The 24,105-nt window shown below is 43.9% G+C and overlaps 1 protein-coding gene across 3 annotated transcripts in view; it reads left to right on the top strand.

Moving 5' to 3' along the window:
• Positions 1-21,331, top strand: part of ntng2b (netrin g2b) — a 48,287-nt gene extending 26,956 nt beyond the window's left edge. Inside the window, exons 3-8 of one of the 3 annotated variants that reach the window (XM_053648677.1) lie at positions 382-558; positions 1,390-1,403; positions 12,641-12,649; positions 17,488-17,655; positions 19,038-19,172; positions 20,905-21,331. In XM_053648677.1, the coding sequence (XP_053504652.1) occupies positions 382-558; positions 1,390-1,403; positions 12,641-12,649; positions 17,488-17,655; positions 19,038-19,172; positions 20,905-21,257 (856 nt within the window). In that variant the 3' untranslated portion in view covers positions 21,258-21,331. Of the gene's footprint in view, positions 1-381; positions 559-1,189; positions 1,220-1,389; positions 1,404-9,917; positions 9,941-12,640; positions 12,650-17,487; positions 17,656-19,037; positions 19,173-20,904 lie in introns of all 3 variants that reach the window. The other 2 variants (XM_053648675.1, XM_053648676.1) reach the window with 2 other exon arrangements.
• The last annotated feature ends 2,774 nt before the right edge of the window (positions 21,332-24,105 follow it).

Genomic DNA, 24,105 nt, shown 5'->3' with positions numbered 1-24,105 from the left:
GTCATGTGTATTTCTGAATTCCATCAGCCGTACTTTGGAGGGATTGGAGTGATGCGAGAAGCAGCTTTGAAAATATTTATATATTTATAGGTTTCCAAATTAAATCATTGCTGCCAGCTCACACACTTAACCTTTCTGCCCTTGCTATTGTGTGTGTGTGTGTGTGTGTGTGTGTGAGAGAGAGAGAGAGAGAGAAAGCAAGAGAGAGAGAAAGACGAGTGTTTTAGAGGAGCCATTAAGAGTTGGCAGGAAGGATCTCGCTGTGTAATAATGTGTGTGTGTGTGTGTGTGTGTGTGTGTGTGTGTACACTTCCAGGTATAAAAATGTATTGTGCATACGTGGCACCGGTGTCTGATTGGTCTCTCGGCCTCTCTCCGCAGGTGTAAGTGTAACCTGCACGCATCACAGTGCACGCTGCTGGACGGGAATCTGCAGTGTGTGTGCGAGCACAACACCACAGGCCAGGACTGCCAGCGCTGCAAAAAAGGCTTCAAAGCCAAAATCTGGAAAGCAGGATCATACCTGCCAACGCCTACTGGCACACCTAACACCTGTGAGTAACACGCACTCGCACAGATCTCAGAACAGTCACTCGATTCCTCGCGGAAATCGGTTTCACTTCGACATTATTAAAGACCGTCCCCGGCGAACACAAAGAGAGCCAAGCGTCAGCATGAACAATCCCATCATAGCGCTGTTACTGCGATAAACCGCTCGTTACCGTGTGTCTTCATCATCAACGTAAACAAGAACGCAACAAACAACAAACGGGGTACGCATCACACACAGACTAGACGCAGTAAGAGTTCACACGTGACAAAGCACTGAACACAAAGAAACACACATGCGCACACACACACACACACACACACACACACACACACACACGCTCCCTCTCACTCCCACCCACTTCATGCGCACACACACACACACACACACAAACACACACATGGATGCAAGAGCTGCAGTGACTTTTAGCTTGCACAGATCTGTCAGTTCACAGCATAATCAAGACCGTTGGTAGGGCAGCCCAATTCCGTTTGAGGCTGGGACAGACACACACACACACACACACACACACACACACACACACACACACACACACACTCACACACAATAACCAATAATAGAGTTCTGTTGTAAATTCAGTAACTCTCGCTGTGTCTCCTGCTCTGCTTCCTCTCTCAGGTGCTCAGGCTGGAACTTCCTCTGGGTCCAGTAAGTAAAGCCGTTCTTTAGCTTAGACTGTTCTTCCCCAGCGTCACTCCTTTCATCTCGTTCTTCCCCTCACTACCTCACTTTCTCTTTTCATTCGTTGTGCAGTGGTTTTTTTTTTGTTGTTGTTTTTGTTTTTTTTTCCTCCGTTCCCATTGCTTCATTTTTAATAGGCCATCTGTCTCATGTATTTCATCAGCAGCAGCTCAGGAGCATAGACTGCAGTTCAGAGAGCGTGAGCGTGAGAGAGAGAGAGAGAGAGAGAGAGAGAGAGAGAGACCGGGTTAAAAGACAGATAGTTAGGACAAGGGAGTTGTGTGGGAAGTCAGAGAAAGGAAGTGGAAGGAACAATGGGGTCGATCCCGGAGGGGTAGAACAGAAGGGAAGTGATTAGCGATTCTCTCCGAGGACACGCCCTCGACTCTGGAAACACACACACACACACACACACACACACACACACACAGCTGGGGAGGGTGTTCCTGTTTGATGTAATCAAGTTTGACATCGTGACCTTACAGATCATTACGCTTTGATTCTGATTCGCAGTTTTCAATAAGATTCTTTCCGTAATCTAAAAAAAAAAGAAAAAAAAGATGCAACCCCACAAGTGCTACAGAAGAAGCTACCGTGGCAAACACAATGTGTGACAATGGTTACCATGACTACCACCTCCATTACCACACCCACTGTACCTGTTAGAAGCACAATGGCTGAGCTGAAGTACAGTGTATTAGTGTAGATACACTAGATGAATGAGTGAGTGCGTGAGTGAGTGCGTGAGTTCAAACCCATAAATCATCCTCATCCTTTTTCTCCCAAAGGTCTAAAGCAGGGTTTCTCCGTCCCAGTCCTCAGCTCCACTGCACTACACACTTTTTAGGTCTTCTTGCTCCCAGCACACCTGCTCCAGCTCAGCAGCTAATGATCACCGGCCCTGTGTGAGTGCCAGCAGGTGTGTTGTGAGCAGCAAAAAAAGGAAAATGCAGCGCAGCGAGTTCCACATGACCGGGGGTCTAAACGTCTACGGTGTCGTCCTACACCAAACACACAACGTATGCACTGTGTAGCAGAGACGTGCGAAATACGTCACGCTGCGACTAATGGACTGAGCATAGTGTGTATGTTAGTGTGCGAGAGACGTGCCTTTCTAACACGCGTCTGAGAGTGTATGGTGTGAACCTAAAGTGTTACTAAAGTACCACTGTTTCTTTTTCACTCAAACACAGATACTGATCATGCGACTCCGGACTTCACTGAAGGTGGGACGAGTTTGACCTTTAGAGGCTGCTCTAGTGCTGTAGCAAAGCTGTAGAAAAACTTGGCCTTGCATGTAATTATTCAGTCTGTACAGGATTTCACTGATCTGTTGTTGTTGTTGTTGTTGTTGTTCTTTTGTTGATCATCGCAAAAGCTCGATTTTGCCGCAGCGTTTCTCGAAACCTGCCGAGTGACTTGCGGAACACTCCTCGAACGGGTGGAGTTGCAGTCGCGAAAATAATTGTTTATGATGATCGTCGGGGAAATGAGACCTTTTAGCCGTTCAGAGAGGGTCTTCAGCCGAACGTGCGTCGTGTTGACGTCACACGACACGCCTCGGTCCAAATCTGCGTTCGTTTTTGAAGTCGCGTTCATTTCTGCGAACGCAAAATCGAAGAAATCCTGGAGGGACTGATTAAATATGAAAAGAAAAAAAAACGCAACATTTTTTTAAAATAGAAATCTAACGAAGTAGTATCGTTCTCAGCTATCCCCGTCTACACGTGCGTACGGACTCGCAATTGTAATAGGTTTCAAGAGAGGTAGACGTGAAATTCATTGCAAACTGTAAAACAATGCACATACACGAGAATGTGGACGTATACTCACTGGCCACTTTATTATACTAATTACTGCGTAGGTAATTAATGTTTGCTCTTAGAACATCCTGAATTCTTCATGGCATGGACTCTTTTGAGATTCTGGTCCATGTCGATATGATTGCATCACATCCCTATTGGATCCGGTTCACTGGAGAAGTCACTGAAGTGGACTGGGTCCGTGAAACCAGTTTGAGACGACATGTGCGTTATCACGCTGGAAGTAGACGTTAATAGATGGGTAAATTGTAGCCATGAAGCGATGGCATTCGATCAGTGCTCACTTGGTATTAAATGGCCGAGAGATATGTTCCAAGAAAGCATCCCCCACACCGTTACACCGACGCCACCCGCCTGAAATGCCGACCCGAGGCACGGTGTATTTCATGCAAATTCCGACCCTACCTTCTGCGTGTAGCAGCAGAAATCTCAATTCATTACACCAGGTGACATTTCTCCAGTTTGAACCTGTGATCACTCTAGCCTCCGGTTCCCGGCTGACAGGAGTGGAACCTGACGTGACCTTCTGCTGTTGTAGCCAGTCAACCTCAAGGTTTGACATGTTGTGCATTCTGAGATGCTTTTCTGCCCAACCCTGTTCGTAAAGACTGGACATATGAGTTACTGTCGCCGTCCTGTCAGCTTGAACCGGTCTTGCCATTCTCCTGAGGTCATCATTTCGATGTGAAGCATGAATGGGTGTGTGAGTGTGTATGTGATTGTGCCCTGTGATGGACAGGCCTGTAGGTCCTTTTGATGTTGTCCTTGGCTCTTTGTGACTTCCTGGATGAGTCGTCGCTGTGCTCTTGGAGGAATTTTGGATGGTCTGAAGGTTCGCTACTGTGCCGAGTTTTTCCATTTGGAGATCACGGCTCTCGCTGTGGTTCTTTAGAGTCCCAGAGCCTCTGAAATAGCTTTGTAACCCTTCCCAGACTCATGTCTTTCAATCACCTTCTTCCTCATCATTTCTGGAACTTTGGCATAGTGTGTTACTCCGTAAGACCTTTTAACCCACTTCATGCTGTTGAGAAAGTTCTATTTAAGTGCTGATGTGATTGAACAGGGTTCGCAGTAATCAGGCCTGGTTGCGTCTGGTCCAGCTGAACCCCGTTATCAATGCAGCTTCATAGATTTGGGGAATTAGTACCTACGGGGGCAAATACATTTTCACACAGGCCCAGTTGGTATCGGATAACTTTTTTTGCTTCTATAAATAAGATGTATTTTGTGTTTAATTTTGTGTTTTGGGTTTGAATTTCTGGAACAGTTTAGTATGAGAGATCCCCAGAAGACATCGAGTACTTTTTCACAGCACTGTGTTCGTCCTTTCTGTCGTCTTCTCCTGTCAGTATTTCCAGGAACCTTAGGTGTATTTACACAGGGGAACATGGGCCTGTTTTAGTTCCTGGATTATTATTCCAGGAATTTTTATTATTATTATTATTATTATTATTATTATTATTATTATTCCTACTTTATAGGAGATATTTTTCTCTTGATCAGGAAGTACTGAAATTGAGCTAGCCCAAAAAAAAAAGGGTGGGGTGGGGTGGGGGGGGTGCTGTCAATACGCAGGCATCACATACCTGCTAATAAGAGACTTCTGGCATTTGTGTACATCAGACATGGTGTGACGTGACCAGGAACTGCTTTTGCTCTGGGATGTCATTGGTGCTTTTGAGTGGCATTCGGCAAATCTAGATTCAAAGCATTCAAAGTGCAGGTCATCGTTATTGCCCCGTCCAACTGGTTTAAATATATCGGCATGAATGGTAACTATGAAACACATACTTACCCTCAGTGTGGTGATGATGCAGAGCAGGAACCCGTCCAGGAACTGTGCAGTTTTCCCTCAGGAGAGTTCCGGTACTATTTAATTCCTGAAAAATTCCAGCGTGTGCTTATAGAGCGTGTCTGAAACGTGTCAGACGTTCCCCACACTCTCACCCTCCGTTTGACTGATTTTTATTTATTTATTTATTTATTTATAGCAGAATACACTTATTCCTTGTTGTATGAATCCCATTATCACGTGCATCAGTTCTGGTGCAGCTGGCATCAGAAAACTCCAGTTTCTTTTCTGAAGTTAAATAGGAAATAAAATACGACGGGGCCTGCTGTTATAGGGGAATAATCGACAACACGGCGGCGTGTTGTGGTCTAATACGACATTACCGATCCAGGGTTGATTACCGAATGACGCATCATCAATCTGGCTTTAAGAAAATGTGCCGTTTGTCATGTTACTGAGGAACCAGCAAACCTTAAAAGGAACAGTTTTACCTTTACAAAGTGCTGACACTAGAGACTCCTTCCGTAAAATGTTAAAACGTCTCAGGGTTTCACCATGTAACCAAGTGTTCGTATTTGTTAAGCAGCGTGTGTTGTGGTTTGTTCGTTAAGACTGTAGGTTTAGATGATGTGGAGTGTCCAGCGTGTAAGTCTCTGTCAGGGTGCCCTTACAGTTGAAATGATCGTGTATTAGAGCAAGCATATTAATATCATCTTCGGATTTGCCTTCCAGGATCGGCTGTAACTACAACCCGGGCTGCCGATTTAGAAAATGAATCAACACTAACGGCCAATCAGATTCAACACGTTTTGTCTCGCACCTTCATGGTCGGGGGTTCGATTCCCACCTCCGTCCTGTGCGCGCGGAGTTTGTATGTTCTCCCGGTGCTTCGAAGGTTTCCTCCGGTCCAAAGACGTGCCCTGTGGGCTGATTGGTATCTCTAAATTGTCCATAGTGTGTGTGTGTGATTGTACCCTGTGATGGGTTGGCACCCCGTCCAGGGTGTCCCCCGTCTTGTTCCCCGAGTCCCCTCGGATAGGCTCCAGGCTCCCCCGTGACCCCGCGTGGGATAAGCGGTACAGAAAATGGATGGATGGATACTAGTTTGTTTCTGGCGAGTAATACCTGATACAGCTTTTGAGCCTAACAGACTTTTAGGGTTAACGCTTAACATCAGCGTATCTACATAAACGTCCCGGCAAAGTGGCGACACGCTGCTGCATTTCAAGTGCATCTCAAACCGCTGGTTTATAACAACCTTCATAGTAATCGAATTGCTGCCTTCCAAGCCAATAACTCATAAGACTGCGCAGTCGGCAAATCACCAAAGAAGCTGACTTCCGTTTCAGTCACATCCATAGCGTGATGCCAGTCGTCCTCTACAGAGAATCGTGGGAACTGTTGGAACGCGTTGCCTTGTTCTCATATTTCTGTGTTCTAATGCACGGAAAAAAGATCCACATGGAAGAAAACAATCCACATGGATATTTGAAGAGCCACTGTCGCGTAATATAATTCATGTGAAGTCTATAATGCATGTATTTCCTGAATTTTCTTAGCAAAATTTGGCAGCCCTGTCATTCTGTTCAAGTTAGACAAGTGTTAAAGGCCACGCCGTCAGTCAGCGTAAGAGACTAAATCTGTAATTGTCTTCTAAGTAGACGAACGCTGGTCCTGTTGGCCGCAGTACAAAATATGAAGAACTGGTGACGTTCCAACTGAGTCTGGAATTAGGGCAGCCCTAGTTTAGGATAAGCAAGGAGGCGCATGAAGTAGTGAGGGAATAGAATCCTAGCACATGCAGCCCACTGTGATAGATAATTCTGCGTTTCACCAGGTTTGTATGTTTACGGTGGAATGATCTCGAGTCTCAGGCTGCAGGGTTTGAACAGAAGGATATTATTCAGTTCTCAGATTGCTCTGATGAGTAAATTGAGCGTGTTTTTTTAAAATTTTATTTAATTTTATTTAGCAAGATGTTTGATATATATGATACATTGTTTTTAATACTTTACACCATACACCCGGTGGGCGCGCGGTGGCTTAGTGGTTAGCACGTTCGCCTCACACCTCCAGGGTCGGGGGTTCGATTCCCACCGTGGGGGCGGAGTTTGCATGTTCTCCCCGTGCTGCAGGGGTTTTCTCGGGGTACTCCGGTTTCCTCCCCCAGTCCAAAGACATGCATGGTAGGCTGATTGGCGTGTCTAAAGTGTCCGTAGTGTATGAATGGGTCTGTGTGTATGTGATTGTGTGCCCTGCGATGGACTGGCACCCCGTCCAGGGTGTACCCCACCTTGTGCCCGATGCTCACCGGGATAGGCTCCAGGTTTCCCCGTGACCCTGAAAAGGATAAAGCGGTATAGAACAGGGTTGTGATTCTGAGCTTTATAAATACAACCGCCTTGCCTGTGCTGAAGGTTTCTGGAAATGAAAACAGACAAACTTGAAGGATGATCAAAAGACCAAATGAACAGAAGAACCGAAAAGAGATGCTGAGAGAGCGATAAAAAGAGAAATAAAAATGTTTAGAAGGTTTCGCTGAGTCGGCAAGCGCTGCAGCTGAGAGGACAGAAATTCCTACGAAGTGTCACAGGAATAGGACTGAAAGAGTGCATTGTGGGAAATAAGTGTGTGCTCTGCAGTTGATTAAAAACGAAACAAAAAATAATCAATTTTCAGGTGTCTTACCTATAAAAGCTTTATTAAAAAAAGACCGGGGTTATTTTGGTCAATACCAACCACGGAAGAGACTGAACACCTGATATCCGATTTGATATCATTCAGATAGATTCAAGTAGAGCAGATGTGCTTTTACACTTTTACAGGGGAAAAATGCAACATATACGGTACATCCGTTCAAAATTTCCTTCACGCTGCCCAGATGATCAGCAAGATCTCCTGCGTATTAAGCACATTGCTCTTCCGAGTGTACATCCCGATACCACTAACAGTGTAAATAGAATGTAAGACTAATATATTCTGTTGAAACCAGTTCATCTGTCTGTGTCTGCTATTATAAGTCGGCTGCCTGGTTCAGAAGCCCTCCCCACTTATAACACTGGGGAGTTGAGACGGGCCCAGTGTTCTCATAATTCAGAAACAAGGTACTAAGTACATTGAGGGGGAGGGTGGGGGGGGTTGCTTTTTCTATTTTGATGCAGAATTTCAAACAGAACTATATCGAAACTATTTGTTTATCTACCCGTTGGTGAACGCTCATCTTGCAAAAACTGATCCTAGATCACTTTTTTTTTACTATACACTATTTTCTCCCTATCTTCACGTTTGTAATTAAGCGCCCCCCCCCCCTTAAAAACAAAACAAAATAACAACAACAACAAGCAAATACCAGGAAAGAAAAAGAATCGAGTCTTTATTTATTTAGTAAAATGGTCTGAAAGGGTGATTTGGAAAATGATTGGTTTACTCGTAGTAGAAATGGCGGACCTTTTGGTGCATGTTGTTCCTCTTGGTGTTTAGGAGTGAGAGTGTGTGTTGTGAAGAAATGAGTTTAGTAGTGAATACGTCTGAAGGGGAAATGTTTACTGGTAGTTCGGTGGATAAAATGGGAAGAATGTGTCGGTATATTAGTATTTGTTGTGGGAAAATGTTCCGTTCTGTGTCGTTAGATTTCGTTTCGTGTGTGTGCTATTTTTCTTTTTGTCGCGTCGCGCATGTCTCGACCGCCACAATTAAAAAACAGCCTGACAAATCCAACGTCTGCGCGTTAGTAAGTAACGTGACGCAATGTTTCCTCCTTTCACAACAGCTGTATCGTGCATATCAATGTCTCACACAGCAACAAGCAACTTGTAGTGGAACGACATTGTTGTTGTTGGTTTTTTTTTTTTGTGGTGGAAGAGATGATTTTTTTTATCGTTTGAATCGTTTTTTTTTTTAACTGATATTTGGAAGAAATTCGACTCGTCAGTATTACGAAAGCAACAGAACACTCGAGGTCATGTGTTATCATGAATAACACACTCCCTCTCATACGGTATTCCTTTGCTTGAGTAGTTGTAGTGTAGTCCTGTTAGTTCTAGTGTGGTGCGTAGGAAGTAAAAGCAACCGACCGCTTTGGTAGTGTGTATCACAGCTTAAGCAGACAATCCTAATGGTCTTAAAAACATGTTTGTGTTCGTGTGATGTACGAGACGGAGAGAATAAGCGTACCGTCTTGTCGTTGTTATCGTCTCTGCATTGCCTTTACGCCTCGCCCACGTCGCCTTCAGAGGATTCTGGAGCGAATGAGGGGCCCTTTGGAAAATATGGAGAGAACGGAATAAAGGAAGGCCGTAGCGTCAACGTGAAAGAGAGTGACGGTAAGACGAAAGGTATCTGTTTACTATCTGGTTCAAAAATTAAACCGCAATACAGATATAAAAAAAAACAACAAAACTTCAAGTTGGCATGACAGTATTTTACAGATGTTGGTGAGTATGTTTTCTCTCCTTTCCTTTTATTACTGCTGTGTTAGCTTATTGGGGTTCAGAGCACACTGACAGTTTAACACCACTTTAACAGGTCATTCTTCAGGCGTCGTCGTGTTTATCTCTTTAAAATACCGTGGCAATATAGCCAGGGCTGTCTCAAGTGGTGAGCAGGGCCCAAAGCGGTGTTTTTCTTGCGTGTGTGTGCAATACAATAAAGCTATATTACCAACATGTTTGCGTCGATGCCATAAGATTTCCTGTCTGTAAGAATCCAGCAGAGTGCGTAAAGTTCGCACGCTCCATCACTGTACCAGGCATGCCACATATCCAATTAAAATAACATAATATGGATGCCTGTTTTTAATACAGGCTTAAATATCTGGTACCGCTCACAGAAATCTATATATATATAGAAATCTCTCTATATATATATAGGTATGACGATGGGCGTGAATAGGAATGTATGACTAAGATTGAGGACCCCTGCCAGGACATATTATTTCCCCTAATATTTCTATAACGTTTAATGAGATGCAGGTTGAAGCCAAAAATTAAAGTCCATTATACTGAAAATCCAAATCAACTATACTTCACATACAGCCGAGAAACCTAATCAGGAGATCAGGAGTTTCTTTCTCTAGTTTCTATCAGTAACACAACGACGCTAATCATTTCTTAACATTATAATAATTTCTCATTATTTCATCATATGGCGTGACAGCTTTGTTTTCCGTAGAAAATTTAAGACATACACACCCTTCTTCTCTGCTTGATACGGCCTCTCCGAGTTGAAGCAAATGGAGTGCGTTAATCATTATAACATTAGTGCTTGATTACTAAAAAAAAACAAAAACAAACACAACACTTTTGTTCCAAAAAGCATTTTGCATCAAAAAGATCTTTCGCATTTGCCAATTAGGAATTTCACCTCAGCACCCATTTCTCACTCAGTGTTTGTTGGGATCATTTTAGCTGATGCATAATAAGTATAGGTCTGGAAGAACACCGCAGTCACCCACGCACCAACCCACTGAGACTTCCCTAGACGTAGTAAAAGCCATTCCTTCTTTGTTTCTATTAAACATTTTAATCTGAAATCCACTGTAGTGGGCGTGTTGAAATGAACTGAGGCCAGTTCTACTAAAACATTAGAACGTGCATTTTTTGGAGACTGAAATCCAAATTCCCACCATCAGACCACAGAAGAAAAGAAGGAGAAGATTATATTGGTGAGAAGGAAGAAATCGAGGAAGGAGACGAGGTGGAGAGAGAGACGACGGGCGAGAGAAACCTGTCAGAAAAACCTGAAAGTGGGGCAGAAAAAGGGCGTGGAAGAGAAGGATCTTATGAAAAAGAGCACGGTGGCAGACGTCCCTATGAAAGTGAGGAAGAGAATGAACAAGAGAACAAAGGGTTTCCTGGAGAAGAACATGGGAGAGGACATCACTCCGAACGTGAGGAAGAAACACAGAGCCCCTCCGAGAAAGGGCATGGGACGAGACATCATTCTGAAGGAAAGGGCAAAAGAGAGCGATCTTCTGAAAAAGAACATGAGAGAAGAGATTATTCTGAACGTGAGAAAGAAACAGAGAGGCTTAAAGTAGAGGGAGAAAAAGACAGACCCTATGAGAAAGATAATGGGACAGGACGTTACTTTGAAACAGAGGAGGAAAGCGAGAAACCCTCTAGAGAGGAGCATGGGATCAAGAGACCCTCTGAAAAAGAGCGTGGGAGTGGACATCACTCTCACCAAAATAGCGAGATGAAGGGACCCTTCAAAAAAGTGCCCAGGTGGGGACATCGCTCTGGAGAAGAAGAAATGATAGAATGGTCAAATGAAAAAGAACACGGCGGAAGACATCATACAGGAGGTGAAGAAGGAAGAGAGAGACCGTCTGAAAAAGAGCGTGGCGGACATTATCGCTCTGAGATAAAGGAGGAGAGGAACAGAACGTCTGAAAAAGAACATGGCGGAAGAGATCACGCTGAAAGGGAGGAGGAAAGACAGAGGTCGAGTGAAAAAGAGCATATTAGGAAACATCACTCTAAAGGAGATGAAAGAGAAAGACTGAAACCCTCTGAAGTGGAGCGAATTAGGGAGGGCGCAACTGAAAACATGCATGGAAGAAGACGTCACTCTGAAAGAGAAGATGAGGTGAAGAGGCCCTCTGAAAATGATCACTGGAGTGAACATCACTCTGAAGAAGAGGGAGAAAGAGAAAGGTCTTTTGAAAAGCAGCATGGAAGAGGACATCACTCTGTAGAAAACGAAGAAAGACAGATACCCTCTGAAAAAGAGCACTGGGGAAGACATCACACTGGAGGAGAAGACCAGACAAGAAGGTACTCTGAAAAAGAGCATGGGAGAAGACATCACTCTGAAGAAGAGGAGGAAAGAGATAAACCTTCTGAAAAAGAGCATGGGAGAAGACATCACTCTGAAGAAGAGGAGGAAAGCCAGAGGTCTTTTGGAAAAGAGCATGGGAGAAGACATCACTCTGAAGGAGAGAATGAGAGAGACAGGGCTTCTGAAAAACACCATGGTGGAAGACGTCACTCTGAAGAAGAGGAAGAAAGAGAGAGACCCTCTGAAAAAGAGCATGGGAGAAGACATCACTCTGAAGGAGAAGACATGACACAGAGGTCCACTGATAAAGAGCATGGGGCAAGACATCACTCTGAAGGAGAGGAAGAAAGCGAGAGGTCTTTTGGAAAGGAGCATGGGAGAAGACATCACTCTGAAGGAGAGAATGAGAGAGACAGGGCTTCTGAAAAACACCATGGGGCAAGACATCACTCTGAAGAAGAGGAAGAAAGAGAGAGACCCTCTGAAAAAGAGCATGGGAGAAGACATCACTCTGAAGGAGAGGAAGAAAGAGAGAGACCCTCTGAAAAAGAGCATGGGAGAAGACATCACTCTGAAGAAGAGGAAGAAAGAGAGAGACCCTCTGAAAAAGAGCATGGGAGAAGACATCACTCTGAAGAAGAGGAAGAAAGAGAGAGACCCTCTGAAAAAGAGCATGGGAGAAGACATCACTCTGAAGGAGAGGAAGAAAGAGAGAGACCCTCTGAAAAAGAGCATGGGAGAAGACATCACTCTGAAGGAGAGGAAGAAAGAGAGAGACACTCTGAAAAAGAGCATGGGAGAAGACATCACTCTGAAGGAGAGGAAGAAAGAGAGAGACCCTCTGAAAAAGAGCATGGGAAAAGACATCACTCTGAAGGAGAAGACATGACATGGAGGTCCTCTGAAAAAGACCATGAGGCAAGACATCACTCTGAAGGAGAGGAACAAGAGATATCCTCTGAAAAAGAGTACAGCAGTAGATATCCTTCGGAGCACTGGGGAGTAAGACATTACTCTGAAGGACAGGAACACAGAGAGACACACTCTCATAAAGAGCACTGGAGTAGACATCACTCTGAAGAAGATGAAGAAAGAGAGATGCCCTCTGTGAAGGACCATGGTGGAAGACATCACTCTGAGGGTGAAGAAACTAGGGAGATGTACGCTAAAAGAGATCATGGGAAACATCACTCTGAAGAAGAAGGAGAAGGAGGAGGAGAGAGCCTGTTTAAAAAAGAGCATGGGGGAGGACATCATTCTAAAGTAGAAAGAAAAAGACAAAGACTTTCTGAAAAAGACCATGGAGGAAGCCATCACTTTGAAGGAGAGGCAGAAAGAGAGAGACATTCTGAAAAACAGCACGAGAGAAGACATCACTCTGAAGGGGAAGACATGACACAGAGATCCTCTGAAAAAGACCATGGGGCAAGACATCACTCTGTACAAGAGAAAGACAGAGAGATACCTTCTGGAAAAGAACACGGGAGAAGACATCCATCTGAGCACCGGGGAAGACATTACTCTGAAGGAGAGACAGACAGAGAGAGACACTCTGATAAAGAGCACTGGAGTAGACATCACTCTGAAGAAGACGAAGAAAGAGAGATACCCTCTGTGAAGGACCATGGTGGAAGACATCACTCTGAGGGTGAAGAAACGATGGACATGTACACGGAAAGAGAACATGGGAGACGTCACTCTGAAGAAGATGATGAGAGCCTGTTTGAGGAAGAGCATGGGGGAGGACATCACTCTGAAGAAGAGAGGAAAAGAGACAGACTTTCAGAAAAACACCATAGGGGAAGCCATTACTCTAAAAGTCAAGACGAGACAGGGAGGTTCTCTGAAAAAGACCACGGGGGAAGACACCTCTCTGAAGAAGAAGGGGAGAGCCTGTTTGAAAAAGAGCATGGGGGAAGACACCACTCTGAAGGAGAGGTAAAAAGTGAGAGACCTCCTGAAAAAGAGAACTGGAGAGGACATCACTCTGAAGAAGAGGACAAAAGAGAGATAGCTTCTGAAAATGGCCATGAGGGGAGACATTACTCTGAGGGTGAAGAAGTGAGGGAGATGTACACTAAAAGAGAACATGGGAGAAATCACTCTGCAAAAGAAGAAGAAGAAGAAGAAGATGAGAGCCTGTTTGAAGAAGAGTATGGAGGAAGACATCACTCTGAAGACGAGAGACAAAGAGGCAGACTCTCTGAAAAAGACAATGGAGGAAGACATCACTCTAAAGCAGAAGAAGAAAGCAAGGGAAGACATCACTCTGAAGGCGAAGAAGTGAGGAAGATGTACACTAAAAGAGAACACCGGAGACATCACTCTGAGGAAGAAGGAGAGAGCCTGTTTGAAAAAGAACATGGGCGAAGACATCACTTTGGAAGTCAAGACAAGACAGCGAGGTCCTCTGAAAAAGACCATGGGAGAACACATCACGCTGAAGAAGATGAAGGAGAGAGCCTGTTTGAAGAAGAGCATGGAGGAAGTTATCACTCTAAAAGGGAGGAAGAGAGGAAGAGACCGTCTGGAAAAGAGCGAGACAGTGCGATCAAAAGGGACAACAAAGATCATGAGAACAAGAAAGGTAACATAGGGAGAAGTAGAGATAGTGTATCCTTCATTTATTATTATGAGAGAGACTAGAGTTTAGTGTGTGTGTGTGTGTGTGTGTGTGTGTGTGTGTGTGTGTGTGCGCATCAGTGTGAATTAAAAGAATTTTTATCTCTAAAGCTCTACTGAAGCTTCTGCTGTCTGGAGGAACTCAGCCTAAGAGGCTAAAGGGCGTGATATATGGTGACTTTAAAGGTGAGACAGGTTGGATGGTTGGATGGATGGATAGTTAGATGGATGGATGGATGGATGGTTAGATGGTTGGATGGATGGATGGTTGGATGGACGGACGGTTGGATGGACGGAAGGATGGATAGATGGATGGATGGTTGGATGGATGGATGGATGGTTGGATGGACGGATGGAGGGATGGATGGTTGGATGGATGGTTGGATGTAGGGATGTATGGTTGGATGGATGGTTGGACGGACGGATGGTTGGACGGACGGTTGGATGTAGGGATGGATGGTTGGATGGATAGATGGATGGATGGTTAGATGGATGGTTGGACGGACGGATGGTTGGACGGACGGTTGGATGTAGGGATGGATGGTTGGATGGACGGATGGTTGGATGGATGGATAGATGGATGGATGGATGGTTGGATGTAGGGATGGATGGTTGGATGTAGGGATGGATGGTTGGATGGATGATGGATGGTTGGATGTAGGGATGGATGGTTGGATGGATGGATGGATGGATAGATGGATGGTTGGACGGACAGATGGATAGATGGATGTATGGTTGGACGGACGGATGGTTGGACGGACGGATGGCTGGACGGATGGATGGATGGATGGATAGATAGATGGATAGATGGATAGATGGCTGGAAGGATGAAGGATAAAGAAAGCTGATTAGATGGATAGATAAACAGAACCTAGAAATAGAATCCCATACATTACTAAATTGAATATTTGGGGGGAGAAACACCTCACACACGGTATTGACATTAGCCACGGTTATAGGTTGCACCAACAGGTCCTGCGTGTAAGCTATAAGTGGTTATAAATTTAAGAGCATTGCATCTTGGGTAACACTCAATCTGTTACAGTAGCGGGAGGTGCGTTATTGTATAGAGGTAAGACACCGCTACGTCATTTGTAGGGAAAACACAGTGTATGTTACACAACGTACATCCTTCCTAATAAATGTTAGAAACACACTCTAACAAAATAACACGTATTTATGTTTTCATTTTATTTTGCCAATATCCTTTTATTTTTGATGCTGCATTTACTGCATAAAGCACTTTGGTCATATCCACCATAGTGAATGTTTGTGTAACTGAGTATTATATTAAAAGCTCATTATTAGAAATATAAAACATCCAGTTGGAACCCCATCCCGGGCGTCCCCCGCCTTGTGCCTCAAGTTCCCTGGGGTAGGCTCCAGGCTCCGCCGCGACGCTGTGTAAGATAAACGATATGGAAAATGGATGGATGGATGGATGGACAAAACATCCAGGACTTGTAAGACGGAGTCCTTTTAACATCAATCAGCGTTTTCCAGCATTCGAATGCACCATTCAGAAGCTAGACGGACCCAAAATGTTCCTTATTAAACAGTTAGCTTGTTTTTAACTAACATATTTTTCTTATTAAATAGGCCTATTCTACGTGCTCATGGATCCCCTGGGCCTCCACATGAATCCGTGCCCAGAACAATTTACCCATAAAAACAATATGCTCTGACTAAATTATATAACGTAATCGCATATTTCGCACGTTAGCATCCTTTAAATATAATGTTCTTCGGGAGATTAAACTACGAAACGTAAACATACAAAAGGACTGTTCACTACTCGATGTACTCAAACGTCCGATCATGTGAAGATTAATAAAACTCCTTATGTATGTGCTTTTGAGGTCAAGTATGTCCAGAAGAATAATCCAAAGAATAATCCAACAGATTCTGTACTGTTTTATTATTATTATTATTATTTATTATTATTATTATTGATCACATCTGAAAACTATCGGGACTCTGTTTATGATAGTACACAACGTAATAAGATTGCCCAATATAGAAGGGACACACAGACCAGGGATACACTGGAGAGCATGGCGGAGTAGCCCATGCCACGAAGGCGCTCTCTCGTTTCTTGCTAAAGATCTCTGAGAGGTCTGAGTACACCCAAAGATTTTAAGCACCTCTTTAGTGGCAGGGTTCTCGATAGCAATAGAGCCACACTTAATCCAGATGCACTGGTCCTTGGTACTCAGGCGACCAGGCTGCAATCTCTCTACAGATCCAGCGAACTTGTGGGACAGGTTCCTCCTAATGTTTAGAGTTTCCACTTACAGGCGTTCCTTGCTGACGGGGTCCCCGACTATATGCAACTGGCCTAAAGTTCTCGCTAACTTGACCTGTTTAGCAATTAAGACCGCCTTGGATATAACCTCTTTGTGCAATCAGACCCTGATGGTTAGTAGCTGGTTAGCCTGTACACTAGTCATAGTGTTTCTCCCTTTACTTTCACACACACCTACACGTAATCATAAGGGTTAGGGTTATAAAGGGATCTTTATCGATACATTACAGCACAGTGGAACTGTTTTCTTCACACACCCCTGCATGTTAGGAGGTTGGGGTCAGAGCGCAGGGTCAGACGTGATACAGCGCCCCCTGGAGCAGAGAAGGGTTAAGGGCCTTGCTCAAGGGCCCAAAAGTAGCAGCTTGGAAGCGCTGGGGCTTGAACCCCCGACCTTCCGATCAGTCACCCAGAGCCTTAACCGCTAAGTCACCGCTACCCCCCACGTACACATTCTACACACATTAAACATCTGCTTCACTTCACTAGACCTGCCAATACAGCTGACATTAGAGATTCACTCTGATCAGCAGATTCAAATCTGTGAATCAGGAATCGATTGCCTCTCTTAGAGATTCGCTTAGTTTTTTTTTCCCCATCAAACCGAATAAGAACAAGAGAAGATGACGAGAGAGGAGAAATCCAGACCTGAGCTTTTAACTAAAAGCTTGAAAATCGCTTTCATCATATACGCCAAATCCTGCATCACCCCCACACGCTGAACGAGTAAGGCTCTCCACAGATTCAGTGGAATACTGCCTTGTCAGCACACTTTCTTCTCCATACTAGCCTCACACATCTTTTCTTTTGCATTCATTTCCACCCCCCTCCCGTCTCTAAATTCATCCCGCTCCTCCTTTACACTTTATACCGGTTCAACTCTATGTGTATTCTCTTCCTCTCTGCTTCTCAGACTGTGAGTGTCACGGCCACTCCAACCGCTGCAGTTACATCGACTACCTGAACATCGTCACGTGTGTGAGCTGTAAGCACAACACGCGTGGCCAAAACTGCCAGCACTGCCGCATGGGCTACTACAGGAATTCCTCCGTTGAGCTGGATGACGAGAGCGTGTGTGTGGGTGCGTACAGCATGCTTTATGTTTAAAACGCAGCAAGGGGCTACACTGATAAGAATTCATAATGTAAGTTTTTCTTTTAATGTGAATGCAGCATAAAGATATAAGTATAAGGAATTGGATTATGATACCCTAAATTAGTACCAGTGGTACTACCAATACAATACAAATGCGAGTACCAGACCGGGATCCAGTTTAGAAATAGACAAATATGGGCTTTCTTCAATCAAAATAAGGTGCATTGTGAGGACCTTAATTCCCCTATTTAATGTCCTAAGGGGACCTTAATAGGGGGGGGAACAGAAAAAAAGAAAGAAAGACATGATAATGCAGGAAGAGAACACCAGATATTAGTGATAAATACCCAGACATATCTGTGTAGCATTTCACGGATGAACCCGTTCGCTGAAAAGCCATATGGCATAACCAGATAATGATAGTGCCCCTTCATTGTAGATCAGTCTGGCATTCATTATCATCCTGGAAATTGAATGAATCACGTTTCAATTAAGACCGCTGAATAAAGTGCATGTAAAATGGAGATGGTTGGGGGGCATCTTTTGTGAAATGGGCAGCATGAGCGGTTCGGATGTCAGAATTCCGCAGAGAAAACAACTAACAAAAACCTACAAAACGCTTTATTGAGCTTTCACAGCAGGAAAAGTGCAGCAAAACCTGCAGAGCACAGGACCTAACCCAGAGCTTCTTCTTTTTTTCTTTTTTTTTTTGCAGTAAAGATAGTTTTCCCCTTCTCACACACACACACACACACACACACACACACACGGAGTATTAGAGCAGTGTTTCCTGACCAGGGTGCCGTGTAAAAATCCTTCAAACATTTCTAAAATGCTCAAATGTGTATAAAACATTGAATATATATGATAAATATATATATATATAATCTTTAGGAAGGTCTCAAGTTATCATGACTTAACATGTGAAGTGGTGGGGGCGAAAATTTATATCAGGACTCATTTAATATGAAAGCAGTCATAACTGTTTAAGCCCATATCGCTGATTTTATCATTACTGAACGTAGCTCAGATTGGAACGGTTGCTGTTTAGAAGAAGACCGGAAGAGGAAAAAGAGACACCGAGAGAGAGACTGTTACTTTTTAAACAAGGCTACGGAGAACAGGAAAGGAATGAATGTTCTCCCCGTGCCTCAGGGGTTTCCTCCGGGTTCCTCCCCCCAGTCCGAAGACATTCGTTATAGGCTGATTGGCATTCCCGAGTTGTTCGTAACGTGCGGATGAGTGTGTGATTGTGGCCTGTGATGGGTTCTCACACCGTCCAGGGTGTACTGATGTTGGATTACATCTTGTTACAACCACCTTGTTTTGTTTGTTTGTTTGTTTGTTTTGTTTGGTCTGTCTCTATAGAGTGCGTCTGTAACCAGTTGGGTTCGCTACATGACCGCTGTAATGGCACTGGATTCTGCCAGTGTAAAGAAGGCACGATGGGAACCAAGTGTGATGAATGTTTGCCCGGTTACTACTGGAAGCAGGGCTGCCAACGTGAGTGTTACACACACACACACACACACACACACACACACACACACACACACACACACACACGCATTATTAATGCAGCTAATTAATGCTATGGCATACCCCCAGTAACCAAAAGGAAACCTTTAGGATCATTTAATTAATGAATTGTTTTTAATAAAAGCTGCATTTAAGTTTTTATTTATAAAAAAAAATAAATAAATAAATCCCAACCTTTAATGGATATCTAAATGGAACATGGATATCAATTATGTTTCTTTTTACCGTATTATAAAATGACATTTCATATGTATTAAACAAATGAAACACAAATTCAGAATCACGATGTTGTGCAATAATATTTTATTTTATATAATATTTGAATATAATAAAAGGCAAAATAAAAGTTTGGCTTTTATTCTGTGCCGACATTTTACCATAGCTGCATTATGGACATGCCTTAACCCAGGGGTTCCCAAACTTTTCCAGGGCAAGGCCCCCCAAATGGCATTAACATTTGATCGAGGCCGCCCTTTTGCAAGATTAAAACACATTAAAAATACAGACTTCCCTCTTTTTTAAATTAATAATTACATCTTTACATTACATTACATTAGGAATTGATTGTGTGTGTGTGTGTGTGTGTGTGTGTGTGTGTGTGGTTGTCTGAGAGTGAGAATTTATTTTTCACACCAAATTGTTGAGGACCCTTGGGCGCCCCCTGGCGGCCCCCACTTTGAAAACCACTGCCTTAAACTACACATTATCCCCTAGTCTATACAGGCCATGCAACATTAAACACTCACTCCCCCCCCCCCCATAATAACAGCGAAAGTTATTAGATGTACTGTACTGTAGTGTAGAAGCAGTTTGTGTTATGGAGATTTATGAATTCACAGAGGCTTTTGTTTACAGGTTAACGATCAAGTTTGTACCCAACTCCCGAGCTGCTTCTGTGAGATCAAATGGGTTGTGAGCTAGAACTGCTTACTGCTGGCAAAAGAAGAGAATAAGAGGATTCCTGTGTGTATTCACTTATGAAATACAACGCAACAGGTTTATATTCTATTAGGGCGTCCGAGAGTTGTGCTTTTGCAGCGACTTACTGTTTATATTGATAAGAATTTACGATTCTCTCCCAGTCAACTCGGTTTACCGACTAACAGTTGATGATGTTAATTAAGCCCTACCTCCCGGGCTTTGTCCAGAGGACATTGGAAACCAATCAGGAATGTTTTTGGCCCGTTTTTCAGAAACATTAACGTAGCTTGTTTTGAGCACTCGTATATTGACCAGGAAGAACTCACTAATCATCAACAGTGTGCCTGGAGATCAAGGATTAAGGATCTTCTTAAGGATTAGGAGTCCAGCTTTAATCTGTCCGAGTGAACGGATTATCTGGACCAGGTGTAATGGATCTCCATCATACTTATGCAAGGCACGGTACATGGTTAGCAAGTTAGCTAGCACTGGCTAGCACGTTATATACACTGGCTTTTTGGTCACGTTACGTTTGTTAGGTCAGTTCTGGTGATCTACTAACAAAAAAAAAAAAACAGTGCTGGCCACGAGAGACGCAGTGTACACTTGTGTACACGTTCTGGCAAACAGAATTCCGGGATTGTTTCCGCTTATGTGCCGATACCGAAATTTGCAGCCTACTTAAACATCTTCGTAAAAAAAAAAAACAGCAGGACAGCTCCGTTAATTAAAAATGTGATTGCTCAAAAGCGAACTGAATTTTCTCTCTTCTTAGCAAACGTGTGTGACGAGGAGCTGCTGATGTGCCAGAACGGCGGCACATGCCACCAGAACCAGCGCTGCATCTGCCCACATGAATTTAAAGGTGTCCTATGCCAGCACTCACGCTGCGAAGACGGGAAGAAGTGCGACCACAGGGACCACAATGGCGCCTCTGTGCCCGCTCTGAGCCTGGCACTGCTGGTGCTGTGCCCGCTCCTCACCCTCCTGCTGGGTTCTGCAGTGCTGCGTCCTGAAACAGTGCCCGTCTTTCTCCCACCGTCACACACATCGACACACACCTGTGATGGCGCACTGGCCATTACTCTGCTGTGCACCCTCAAGGAACCTAGGACTTCCTGGACATAGAAATAGGAAAGATAAATGACTCTAGATGAGAGATTTGTAATATATATATATATATTTTTTTTCCTTCTCCTTTTTTTTTTTTTTTTTTTTAAAATACAAAAGAAAAACCATAGCCCCAAAAAAAGGAAATAATATATACATGTATCAAATATTTATACATACATATACTATACAAGTATCAATAACAGATATGAAGAGTTTAGGCACTCTCACTGATTAACGGGGGGGGGGCGGGGGCGGGGGGGGGGTAGCGACGTGACACAAAATATCACTAATATAGTATTTTCAAGCTCAGAAATATTAAAGGTTTATGCACTACTCTGATTAGGAATGACACCACCGTTAGAGGGACGCTGTATTCAAAAAGAGGCGGGGGAAGAACAACAAAAGGAAATGACGACGCTTACATATCACACTCAAATATTTTTGGTACAGAATATTTTTGTTTGCATTTAAACCTATACGTAAAGGAGAGAATTTATTACACCTGAGCTGGCCTGTAGTCTAGATATAATGCGATTATTATTATTATTATTATTTTTTATCAGATTGAGCGTGTATTACAGTATAAATGCTGATATATTACAAACGTTTATTCTGTATAATAGAAAAGCAGGTTCATGAGCACAGCTTGTAGTAAACTCTGCAGAAACAAACAAACAAAAAAACAAACCATGTGTGAATAATTGAAATAAAACGTGAGGACTGAATAACTCGGAGATATTAGGAAATCTAGACGCAGCAACTTTCTGATGTCACGAGGGCATACGGAGATGTCGGTGTACTCCGATCAAATCGGCTGTGATTCCGTTTGCTACGTTTGGCTTGTTGTAGATGTTTTACGTTTCGCAGGCGATGGAGATGTAAATATAACTGGACTACCGATAATGTATTCGTTGAGCGGACGCGTTCATCCAAAGCGACTTACAGAGGAGGAAATCCAAGCAAAGCGAGATATCGAGCGGAGAGCAATACGAGTAGAGCTACTGTACTTGATTGAACTTTAATTGAGTTCTGGAGAAGTTTTTTTTTTTTAAAGGATAATGTTGGGGTTGGTGTTTTAGGGGTTGGTTAGGTGTTGACGGATGAGGTGGGTGTTTAGCTGTTTTTTGAAGACGGTGAGAGATTCCGCGGTCCGGATTGAGGTCGGAAGGTCATTCCACCACTGAGGGACGGTTAGTTTGAAGGTTCTGGAAAGGGATCTCGAGCCACGCTGAGTAGGTAGAACTAAACGGCGGTCGTTAACCGATCGCAGGAGGGAGCGTAAGCCTTCAGGAGAGAGTTGAGGTAGGAGCGCTGATCCAGACAAGGTCTTGTAGGTGAGCGTCGAGGCGTTGAATTTGATCCGGGCGGATACAGGAAGCCAGTGGAGGGAGATGAAGAGGGGTGTGACACGGGTCCTTTTGGGCTGGTTGAAGACGAGACGTGCTGCTGCATTCTGAATCATCTGAAGGGGTTTGATGGAGCTGCCGGGAGGCCCGAGAGGAGAGGAGTGGAGTGCGTTGCAGTAGTCCAGTTTTGAGATAATAAGAGCCTGGACGAGTATCTGTGTGGCCTGTTCGGTGAGATAGGGTCTGATTTTCTTCATGTTGTACAGAATGAACCTACAGGACCGTGCAGTTGTTGATACGTAGGTCTGTAAAGGTCAAGCCGTCATCAAGAATCACCCCAAGACTCAATTTAATGGCGTCTAACTGCTGGGAACTGCAGCAAAGCAGTGGGATGTCGGTTAGCGTAAATATACGGTTAGACAGAACAGATCATGAACGAACTGTTTATATGAAAATCCGTTTGGCACGAACTGAGTCACAGCTGGTCCGATCTGGAGTTTATCGCTTTTGCTCTACGGCACACTCGTAGATCAGTTTGCAAACGATGGGCCTCGTTTACTCACGAATTTATTCGGGAATCCCTCACGGTAACGTGGTATTCGTGGAATCCAGAAAATGGTGGTACACTCCTCCAGAGTTTATTCCTACGGCCCAATTCGCCTACTGTCCCTCCTAAATAGGATCCGAGATTAGAAGTAGTGGTAGTCCCAAATCGTAGTACGTTGAAACGAGTATCCCGAAGGTACCCGGACGGTCTGCTGTTTCCGGGAGATATTCGAGGTGTGGATCCGTGGAGGCTAAAAGTCGCCTCCTGATTGGCCGATACCGCGACTGCGCGGGTTAAACAGCAGTTTAACGAGATTAGAAAGGGCGATGCGTGTGTAAGGATGCATTTTAGAGGGGTGTAAATTAAATTTAGAAAAATAAATGAAGGGAACGGTGAATGAAATTCCATCCATTCATCCTACACAGGGTCGCAGGGAGCGTGGAGAGTATCCCAGGGGACTCGGGGCACAAGGTTGGGGACACCCTGGACAGGGTGACAATCCATCACAGGGCACAATCACACACCTATTCACACACCATGGATAATCAATGAATCCAACTACAAGTCCAATCTAAACCTGAACTTGACTTCCCTTTCCAAATCAAATCGGAACATTAGCTAAGACCCGACGTCTTAACATTATGTACACTCCCCTTGTCCTAAGGGTCAGAAGCGACCCTCCTTCACTAAAATCCTGAAATAAAGCAGCTTCATTGAATTTTATAGTGTTTTTTTTTTTCCCTTTTCCAAAAAAAGCCATCCACACAAAAAGGGGCAATGCAGTTGATGTGTCCGTTTCAGCAAAGTGCAGCATCTAGTTTTCCTGTACCTAAAAACCAGACCAGACACAATGAAGAAAACAAATGCGGGTTAGACAGAACGGACGCGGGGAATTATTATCCTGTAAATGGCAATATAACTTCAGTAATAACTTAAAGAGTTTAACACTCGCACTGCAGCGGCGCTGCTA

This window comes from Ictalurus furcatus, chromosome 18 (genome assembly GCF_023375685.1).
Source record: "Ictalurus furcatus strain D&B chromosome 18, Billie_1.0, whole genome shotgun sequence".
Classification (NCBI taxonomy): Eukaryota; Metazoa; Chordata; class Actinopteri; order Siluriformes; family Ictaluridae; genus Ictalurus; species Ictalurus furcatus.
Note: the sequence above shows the minus strand (reverse complement) of the source record. Positions and strands in the feature narration are given on the sequence as shown.